Source organism: Galeopterus variegatus, unplaced genomic scaffold (assembly GCF_000696425.1).
Source record: "Galeopterus variegatus unplaced genomic scaffold, G_variegatus-3.0.2 Scaffold2839, whole genome shotgun sequence".
Classification (NCBI taxonomy): Eukaryota; Metazoa; Chordata; class Mammalia; order Dermoptera; family Cynocephalidae; genus Galeopterus; species Galeopterus variegatus.
Window position 1 is genome coordinate 31646 of NW_007728950.1, and position 10815 is coordinate 42460.

The window sequence follows — 10815 nt, forward strand, 5'->3', positions numbered from 1 at the left end:
TCCCCACCCCACCTTCCACACCCCACCTTCGACACCCCACCTTCCACACCCCACATTCCACACCCCACTTTCCACACCCCACCTTCCACACCCCACCTTCCACACCCCACATTCCACACCCCACTTTCCACACCCCACATTCCACTCCCCACTTTCTACACACCACATTCCACACCCCACCTTCGACACCTCACCTTCCACAGCACACACTTCACACCTCACACCTCACACCCACACTTCACACCCTACATTTCACCCCCCATACTGCACACGTCAATCTGTGCACATGTTAGGCCTGGGACTGGACTCCGGCTTTGTACCCAGGACAAAGCAAGCACCTTCTCTGCCCTTTGGGAGCTTCCACTCCTGCAGGAGATGGAGGAAATCTCCGAACTCTCGGATAAAGCCACACATCGACAAGGCTGCCAGGGAGCCTTGCTCACAGTTCCCTCTGCAGCACGGGGGACAGTGGGCTCTGTGACGATCTGGGCAGGGTGGCAGGCAGGTGTATGCAAAGGGAACAGAAGGCATGGAAAGCATTTGCCAAGCTTTCGTCTTCCCACACGCTCATTTTTGAAAACAAACCCCACCACCACCATCTTTGCCTGCAACTGGAGTATCTTCATGCTCCTACAGGGAAAAATTAGTCTCACTAGAGGTGATCTCTATATGGTAAATATGAGGTGAAAATGAACGCTTTTGTCTAGAAAATGAACCAATAAAACCATTTTATAAATCCTTTCTTCAGTACTGGTTCCTTAGGACGTTGGATTGATCAGTACAGGGCCTGTATCGTGCTTTTGTGTTTAATCCCACAGAAGCCAGAGAGCAAGTGGCAGAAAGTTGACTACATCCTGGAATTCAGCGAATGGCTGTATTACAACCAGTTTCCTCTTGAAGACGTAGTCTTCCACATTGAGTGGGCAATTGAGATCCTGCTGGCGATGAAGCCCCCTGGAGATGTCCCCAAGCCAGAGCCCACACCAGAGGGTGAGCAGGCACAGCGGCCAGTGGTGCCGCCTGCCCCGACCACATCCACTTGGTCCTCTGGGAGGTGTGGGCAGGGCACGTTGGCCGGGCACATCGGCCGGGGAAGGCAGCGGGCCCTGGGTACCGCGGCACTATCCTCAGGAGAGGGGAATTCAGAGAACCAATCCTGCCATGAAAGGTTATGTCCAGACTTGTGGAGAGGTGGGGGCACGTCCTCATGGACAGGGTCTGGGCCTGGCCCGGGGCCGCCTCCTTGTGGAGACTGGAGGAGCTGAGCAGGCACCGTGGTCATTCCCACGGTCACTGCAGACCCACCCGGAGCTCACGTCTGCAGTTCTCCCCATCGCCAGGCTTCTACCTGTCCAGGCCCCTGCTCGTGGCAGTTTGTGGGAGGTGGAGGCGTGCTGCCAAGTAGGCAGCCCCGGCAGACTTCAGCATCCCTCCCTGCTGTGACCAAAATCATCCAATGGCTCAGAAACCACATGCCTGGACTCCAGCCCAGGCACAAAGCAGGGGACAGAGTGTTCTGCGGGAGTCCACTGGGATCCCACAGGAAGAGAGGAGCTGAGACCCTCAGGCTGCCCTGAGTGTCTGCTCCATGTGCACAAGCTGTGAGTCCAGTCTGGGTCCAGGGCAGGCTCCAGACAACCCCCGAGCTTATGGTCAGGACAGGTGGGGGGGCCCTTCTCAGAACCCCAAGGCCCTGGGGAGCAGTGGTGGGGCTCTTAGGTCGGGACAGGACGGGGCCGTGGCTGCAGGGCGCCAGGGTACCCAACTCAGGAGTAGCACACAGGGCACTCTGAGTGGCCTGAGGTGCCCACGCCAAGGGACTGAGAAGCACAGGGCCACTCTGCAGGGACAGCAGAGCCAAAAGGGAGGGTGGCAGATCTCTCCCTGTGACAGAGGAAGGGTGGCCCCTCAGCTCCTCCTCTGGCTCCTTCCTCCCAGCAAGAGAGCGTTTTACACCGAAAGGGAGAGTCAGCCCCAGCAGGTCGGTGTCCCAGAGAGTTGAGGGGCCTGGGACACTGGCCCCAGGCCAGGCTCTGTGGACTCTCATTCCTGGTGCGGAGGCAGCCTCCATCCTGGGCTTGCAGAATTCAGGGCTACAGGAAAGGGTCGGAGCCGAGGAGAGTACCAGCCTCCAGTCTGCCTGTGAGAGTAGCACACGGACCTGTGCACTCAAAGTCCAGCTCACAAATCCGGATGAGTCAGGGCTCAAGACCCTCAACCCAAACCAGCCTCAAAAGAGGCAGTCAGGCAGCTGTCCCGATGCCCAGGCCTGTGGGCAGCGGCTGCATGCACCCCAGACATGACCTCTTGGCCTGGTGCTGGGGCAGATGTCGTGGGAGGCCGCAGAACACGATGCCCTGATGGGTCGCCTGCACAGATCCAGGCTCCTCGACTGTGGGCAGGGGGAGGGCAGGCAGCTGGTCCGAGGGGACGCCTCTCCAGGCCCCCCAGTCTGGCATGCTCTCAGCTGGGCACCCTGTTTTGCAGAGGAGCACACACCTGTGCAGACACCTGCAGAAAGCCCGGTGTCCGAGCACGGGGAGGCAGCCTCCTGGGAGAGGCTGCACAGCGTGAGGCAGCTGGAGGCGCTGGCACGCGCGCACATCCTGCTGGCCCTGGTGGTGGGGCCCGGCGCCGCCAGCCACCAGGACGCCTGCCTCCTGGCCTACGCCTTCCTCAGGCGCCTCTGGCAGGTGAGGTGCCACGCCTCGTGGTGTGGGGCCCCCAGCTGGGCCCAGAATCTGGAGGCTTGTGTCTCTCTGTTTCCCTTGGGGGATCGCAGTGGCATTCTTTAAGGAAATTGAAGCCTTTGCATATATTATCTAAAGACCTTTGAGATGTGAACAAGTTTCTCTCCTACGATGCCCACGTTTTCCGTCTCCATCAAGTTATACCATCAGCCTGACGAACAAGATGGAGCGAAGACCCCCCTCGACTCCCGCGGCCCGTGCCCTGCACCCTCCATGCTCCCAGAACTCCTCAGGGGAGGGGCCTCACTGCTCCCTCCTAATCGGCCCCTCCTGTTCCCTGAAACCCACCCCAGCACCTTTGCCCAACCACCACCCAGCACTGCCGAGGTCAGCCACGCTGGTGGACAGTCAGCCACAGCTCGAGTCCTCCTGTCTGTGGGCAGCTGTGGCAGCAGTAGATCCTGAACCACCCAGCTCAGTGGGCTTCCAGAACCTTGTTCTGTCCCCCGACTCCCCACCCTGTGCATAGCCACCTTGTCTCATGCAGCCCCTGCCCCTGTCTCTGTGTGGGACCTCTCAGTGGTCTCCTGTCCTTACGGACAGCCCATGCATACCTGCCCAGGCCTTCCATGGGCAGTGCCCCACAGGGCAGTGTCAGTCAGACAGGCCTTTCTTCTGAGGACAAGTTTGCCCAGAGCTGCCACTAGGGTGCTGAGCATGGCAGCCACTCCACAGCAGTGGCAAGAGCGTGAGTGGCTGGGAAATGCCGTCTTGGTCCTGGCCTCCAGCGTGCCCCAGGCCCAGCCTCCAGCAGGGCCCCTCCGCCCCCACCAGGCCCTGGGGCTGTGAGCTCCCACGGGGATGCTTTGTGATTGTTTGAGGAGAACTGCTAGAAATGATTCAAATGCGCCCTTAATTAGAGACATTAAACCAGTTTACTTCGTGGAGTGGCAAGTCCTGGCCAGCCCAAGGCCTGTCGTGATCATGTGCCTCTGTCCTGGCAGCCCCTGCGGGGAAGTCCCCGTCATCCCTGCCTGGCCCGGCCACAGGGAGGGGTGCCGTGGGACAGCATCAGTTCACCTACAGGAAGCCCCGAGCGCAGCAGGCATGCAGGGTCCAAGCACGGGTCACGCAGCCGCCGGGTGCCCAAGCCCCGGGCTGGGCCCAGCTGTCTGCTCTGCGGGGCTTGACCACGTCACGGCTGCTGGACAGACGTGAGGCCACCACACAGAGCGTCGGAGTTCCTGGAAACACCTGATCTGAGCGGCTCCCCTGGCGTGGGAGGAGGTGGCCTGTGGTCTGCCGCAGACGCTGCACATTTGGATTTCATTTTTCCTTCAGGTTTCTTTGACAACAGCAGGAAAATTAATTCCAGAAAGTAAAATCCCAGCAGCAGCCAGTTCACATCTGTTATTGCCCAAAAAAGAGGAGAAAAGTAAAGAAAAGGAGAAAGAGAAGACCAAAGAGAGGGAGAAGGGGACAGGGAAGGAGAACAAGGGCAAGGAGAAGGGCAAGGACGCGAAGCAGGTGACGTGCGCGCAGCTGCCGCCCTCCCCGGGGGACGCTGGGGCCCTGGCTCTGCCACGCGCAGGCCTCGGGGCCTGTGACTTTCTCTGTGCCTCAGTTTCCTCTTCTGCAGAATGGAGGCAGTGACTTCACTCCTGTAGGTTCCTCAGGGACAACACGAGGGGGTGTGTGACGCGCCCCCGCCTGTGCCAGGCCTCGAGCAGCCACTTGACGTGTGCAGTTTGCGCACGGCGTGCCGCTCTGCTCTGCCAGGCTCAGAGGCTGCTGGGGACAGGCACAGTCCGGGTTTGGGGGCGCCGGGGCCAGGGGCCTGGGCTGGGTCCTGGAACAGGGAGAAAAGCAGTTTCTTCATCCCGTGAGAACTTCCTCCCTGAAAACACTTACTTCTCCACGTGCCCGGTAGGTCTGAGACACCTCTGTCTGCCCAGCTCTCCAGAGCTGCGGCCTCACGCGGGGCTCTGGTGGGACGATCCCTCGCGGAGCCCTCGCTGTGCAGGAGGTGTGGGAGGTGAGGGAGGTGAGGGAGGTGAAGCCACAGAGCCCTAGTCCCCGTGGGGTCTTGAGCCTGGGACCTCCCAGGGAGACTGGCTGAGCAGGGGACAGAAAGCATCGGTTTATGCTGCTTGGAAATGAGGTCGGAAGTGTATTTGGGAAGCAAAATCAAAAGTGGCCACGGTCCATAGGCTCCAGAGAGCTCAGATCTGCAGCCCTCACAGGCGCAGTTCCAAAGGGCAGAACCAGAGAAGCGCTGTCCCCACAAGGCTCGCAGCCTGTCCACCGCGCAGCTGTGCCATGAGGCATATGTCTGTAAACTCCACCTCTTAAAGCAGACCCTGCGTTCTTTCCTTTACAGTCTCAAACCCCCGTTCCTAGCAGACAACTTGAAGATTTACCAACAAGCGTAGAGGAATGGGCCTTCTATTCTTGTCCTGAGGAATTGCTGTCTGTATTTAAACAAGATAAGAGTGACTTCACTATCAATGCATCAAGTATCCAGAAGCCGGTGAGTCCCCTTGGCTTGTGGCCACGTCCAGTGCGTCTGCTGAGAAATACAACCAGATAGAGAAATACATACAACAGGGGCTTTGCTTGGTCAAGAAACAGAGCACTGTCAGCCCCCCGGACGTCACAAGCCCCTTCCCAGCCTCGACTCTGTCCCCAGCAACTGCCGCCACCCGTGGGAAGGGTCCCTCTTGTGCTGTGTGTTTACCACTGTGTGAGTCCGTTTCTGTTGCTTATAACGAAATACCTGGAACGGGGTGATTTATAAGAAAATGAAATTTATTGCTTACAGTTTTGGAGGCTGGAAAGTCCAAAGTCCAGGGAACATACCTGGTGAGGGTCTTGGTTGTGACTTCAGTGACAAAGGGTCTCACACTGCAAAATGGCAGGGTAGAGAGAGCAGAAAAAGAGAAAGACAGACTCTCCTCTTCCTTTAAAGCCCTCAGAACCACGCCCCTGACCACCACTTTTAATCCATTCACTACTGCACGGTCCCACAATCCAATCGCCTCTTCAAGGCTCCACCTTTCAATGACCATAATAGGATTCCCCACCCTCTTAACAGTCACAGTGGGGCCAAGTTTCTAATACATAAAACCTGGGGGACACAACTCAGGCTTCAGTTAGTTTGGGGGGGACATAATTCAATCCATCACAACCACCCAGGTGCAGAGTTCCCTGCTGTACGAAGTTCCTACAAACCGGGTGGTTCCAGCAATGGAAACGTCACTGTCACAGTTGTGGAGGCCAAGATCAGCACCATGGGGCCAAGGCCAAGCAGGGGCAGGGCTGGCCTCAGGCCGGACTCCAGGGCAGGGTCCTCCCCAGTCTTGTCTCTTCAGGCTCTGCCTCTGAGTCAGGTCTCCCTCTGCTCCTCTTCCAAGGACCCATGTGGTGATAATAGGGCCACCTGGATGCCCCAGGACACTCCGCAACTCAGGATCCTCATCTGAGTCACGCATGAAGCCCTGTTAGCCATATGAGGCCCCACGCTCAGGTTCCAGGGGTGTCCGGTGTCCAATACCCGGGGATGTTTGTAGCAATGGAGGCATTTGAGATGTTGCCTTTGGGTCTGGCTCTTCTTAGTGTAATGTGGTGGGGTTCATCGGTGCTCGTGGGGGTCACGGGAGCGTGTTCCCTTTCATTGCTGTGGAGTCCTCCGTTGCATAAGTAGACCACAGTTTATCTGTCCGTCCACCTGCTGCTGGACCTTTGGGTTGGTCCCAGCCCATGGCTATCACAGATGAATCTCCTATGAATGTCCGTGCACATGGGTCTCGGGGCCCATGTGCCCACGTGTCTGGAGGACACTCCAGCAGCAGCATGTTTGGATCACGGAGTACGTGAATCTGCACCTAGAGCGTATGTTGCTGAATTGCTTTGCAAAGGGCTGTCCCAGTGCACTGCCCACCTCAGAGGAGAGAGTCCCTGTCACCCACACCGTTGCCAGCCTTGTCCACCGTGTTAATTTGTGCCACCTGCTGGGTGTGTGGTCACATCTCACCAAGGTTTAATCAGACACTGCTGCTACAGGGATGTCCTCTATTGTGAGGCGCCTGTCCAGCCTGTTGCCCGTGTAGTGTTAAGCTGTCTGTCTTCTTATAGATCTGAAGGAATCCTTTATGTGTTCTGGAGAGAACACTTTGGCAGTCACCTGACTAGCAGATCACCTTCATGTGGCGCCTTGTCTTTCCACTGTCCAGTGGGGTCTTTTCATGAATAGAGATTATTAGTTTTAATATAATACGATTTATTAATCTTTTCATTTTTCGTGGTTAGTGCTTTTTTTCTGTCCTGTGTTTAAGTTTCCATTTCTGAAGTGTATGCGAATATTCTCTTGTATTTTTCTGAAAGGTGGAAATATTTCCACCTTTATAGTTTTACCTGCCGTATCTGCGATCCACCTGAAATTGATTTCTGTGTGTGGCGTAAGGGAAGGGGTCAGGCTTCAGGTTTTGAAATCCAGATGTCACCTCGTTGTGTGGTGCCACGTTGGTCACGAGCCAAGCATCCACCTGCACGGTTCTACTCAGGTCTCCACGTGTTTTCTGTTGGTTTGTCTGTGCTTGCACCAGCATTTCACTGTCCCCGTTCCTGAGCTTCATAATCTCAAATATTTGGTAGGGAAGATCCCTCTCCTTACTCTTCAGGAAGGTCTTGGCTCACCTTTTGATTCTCCACTGTGTTTCTGTGTTTATCCTACAATCAGCCTGTCGGGGTCACTACAAGCCCTGGTGGAGTTTTGGTTGTGATTGCGTTGAATCTCTAAATCAGTTCGTGGAGGAGCGTGACCCTCTCTCCGTTGGTTTAGGCCTCTGACCTCTCTTAACTCTGAAGTTTTCTGCACAGAGGTTATGCACACGTTAGAATTTTATTTCCATGTATTTGGTACCTTTGATGCCACTGTAAATATACCTTTTTGTTTCATTTTTAAACTCCAGGTGAAATATAGAAATGTAATTGTTTTCATTTTGACCTTGTAGGCATTAATTTTGTTAAACTCTTAATAATTTTAGTAATTTATCTGTAGATTCTTTTGCATTTTGTGTGTAATAATCATTTCATCTGCAAACAGTTTTTTATTTTCTAGTTTCTGATCTTCACACTTTTTATTTCTTTACCTTGCCCTACTATACTGGCATGGACCTCCAGGGCAACGTCACATAAAAATGGTGACATCCTTACCTAGCTCCCTATCTGGAAGGAGAAGTTTGTTTTCTACATTTTACTATTAGGTATAATTGATATTTGTTGTAGGTTTTTATAGTTCTTTATTGATTAAGGAAGTTTATTTCTGTTTGCTAAGAATTTTAATCATGAATGGCTGCAGATTTTTATCAAGTATTTTTATGCACCTACCTGACTGACGATTATTTTCTCCCTTATGCCTTAAATTAATTACTTTGATTTTCTTTTCTAATGATCATCAGAATAAAGGCCACTCGATCGTGACATATTATCTGTCATCAGATTCAACCGGCAACTGTTTGTTCGGGGCGTGTGCCTCTGTGTTCATGGAAAGACTGGCGTTTAATCTTCCTTTCATACCATGTCCTTGCCAGGATTTGGTAAAAAGTTCTGCTGGCCTTCCAGTCAGTTAGAAAGTGTCCTCTGCTTACTGTTCTTTGGTAGAATTTGTGTAAGATTAGTTGTTCCTTCCTTGAATGTTTGGAAGAATCCCTGGTAAAGCTGTCTGTACCTAGAGCTTCTATTTGGGAAGATTTTAAACTATGGATCCAGTTTATTTAATAGTTATAAAATTCTTTGGGTTTTCTGTTTGTTCTTATAGCAGTGTTTGTGGGTTGTGTTTTTTCTGGGATGTTTCCATTGCATATAAATTTTCAAATGTATTGACATGGTTATTCTTAGTGTCCTTTTACTGTCTCTCACTGTCTGTGGGATCTTCAGAGGTGTCTGTGTAGCCCCCACTCCCTGTCGGCTGCGCTGATTTTATTTATCAATCTTCTCGAAGAATCACGTGCTTTCCAGAGCACCAAAAATGCCACCGAGCTTAGCTATGGTCCCTGAGAGGGCGAGTGTACTCCAGACTGCCCTGAATTGTAGGATGCAGCCCCTCAGGGACCCAGCTGAGAGTTTAGCTTTTGGGGGGCCCAAACTCCAGGTTCTGTGCTGGCCCTGCAGCACAGCTGACCAGACACCCCAGGGTGAATGTGCCCAGATGCCAGGCTGCCTTCTTTTGATAGCCATCTTTTCCCAGATCTTGGCCCATAATTTTTCCCTACATTGTGCACTCTCCAGTTCTTAGAAGTAGACTTTTAAAGTGTCATCCAACTTTTCTAAATTCCCACTGTAGAGTAATTGTTTTAACACTATTAGAAAGCGTTATTTTAAAGCAGTTATATGTGTACACAAGAAATTCAGTTTTTAATGGATCAGTAGTTTTTAGTGGAAAAAAGAAACAAAAACATAAATTTGAATAAATACACACCTGAATGTGTGTCCTGTGAGGATTTTCACGCCTGGGGGCTGAAACACGCCACCGCACACGACAGAAGGAAACCCAATAGTGAGGAAGGGGAGGAAGAGGACACCGCCGGCCCACGCGCGTGGCGGGCACCGGCTGGGTGCCTGGCGCCGTGAAGCCAGCGGCCGACGTCCCTCCCACTCCTGCGACCTTATGTGTTTGCCGTGCACTTATGCAGACCTACAGTTTATACTTTCTGGACCACTTGGCCAAGGCCCTGCAGAAGATGTTCCTGCACGAGCTGGCGATCCCGGTCCTGCAGCTGGGCGTACTCCTCGCGGACTCCGTGGTTGAAAGCAAGAGCCTCGCCGATCTCTACCACCTGCGGTCGGGACACCTCCTTTATCTTCGGGGAAACCGGGAAATGTTTAAGTGACTAGAGTAAAAACTTCCCCAGTGCAGTATAGAAACAAACATTTTAAAATGTTCATTCTATAGTTGACTATTTGCATAAACAGGAAGGTCCCTAAAATTTGTAAGTCAGGTAAATCGAGCTACTTGACTATAAGAATGGCATTTGTATTTTAAACTTTCTACTTGACCCTTCAGAGAATATCCTACTTTTAAGGACACACGCACTGAAGTGTTTAGGGGTAACGGGGCTGGCATTTAGGGACAGTGGCGGTCGGGGGTGGGGTGGAGAGACTGAGGGGCAGACGAGGTGCTCGGGCTCTTGCCGGGTCTGGGTGGGCACGTAGGCAGTGCCTTCCAGTGCTGGGCGGCTTTTCTGTGGGCTTGAAATCATGTCAAAACAAAAATGTGTGAAGCAAGAAGCAAAGCAGGGCTTCTCTGCTTGAAGTTGTGATGGGGTGGTCAGAGCCCACCTGCCCTGCCTTATCTTTGCCTCTAAAGGTGACCCTGAGACCATAAGTACTGAATCAAATAAAGTATATGAACGAATGACTTTTAAAATTCTATCTGAAATTTGATAGCTTTAAAAATTCTTGAAAATTATATTTAAAAATTATATTGTTATGTAAATGCCATCAAAGCACATGTTTCTTTTTTAATTCACAAGTGTGTGTGAAGCACACTAAATTCAGTACAGGTTCGTCTTCTGACAGCATCGACCCTCTTTGTCACGCCCTTGCCCCCAGGCTGGCCCAGGTGTGTTCAGATCTGAGGCTGAGAGGAGCAGCCGCTCAGCACCAGGACGCGCTACGGCAGGTGTACCTCTGCGACTCAGAGCAGGCAAGGTGCGCCACTCAGCAGCGCAGCCCCTGGAGACCGCAGAGACGGTGGGACGCGGCCACCCTTCTGCACCAACGCCTGTGCCTCTGGGCGGCCCTGGGCGGCTCAGGGCCTTTGGGGTCATCTGACGCGGTCGTGGCCCTGGCTGTGTCCCCTCTAAGCACCAGGACCCTACTCCATCACTGCAGCTGGGCGGCGGAGTGTCTGTGGGACCCTCGGCCCAGTGCATGGAGGACAGTGTAGGGGGGCACGGTATCTGTGGGGCAGGGTATGGGAACAGTGCATGGCTTCGCAGTTTACAGTGTATGGAGGCAGTGTACAGGGGAGAGTGGATGGGGACAGTGTATGGGGGCAGGGCATGGGGGACAGTGTTGGGGAGACAGTATATGGGGGACAGTGTTGGGGGTAGTGGATGGGGGA

At 53.4% G+C, this 10815-nt stretch overlaps 1 protein-coding gene across 1 annotated transcript in view; it reads left to right on the plus strand.

Moving 5' to 3' along the window:
• CFAP46 (cilia and flagella associated protein 46) overlaps nt 1-10815 on the plus strand; it is a gene marked incomplete at its 5' end in the record, with an annotated part of 94385 nt that overhangs the window by 29267 nt on the left and 54303 nt on the right. The window contains 6 exons of the mRNA XM_008583148.1: nt 819-990; nt 2488-2693; nt 4032-4217; nt 5071-5220; nt 9383-9531; nt 10302-10400. Coding sequence (XP_008581370.1) covers nt 819-990; nt 2488-2693; nt 4032-4217; nt 5071-5220; nt 9383-9531; nt 10302-10400 — 962 coding nt within the window. The remainder of the gene's footprint in view (nt 1-818; nt 991-2487; nt 2694-4031; nt 4218-5070; nt 5221-9382; nt 9532-10301; nt 10401-10815) is intronic.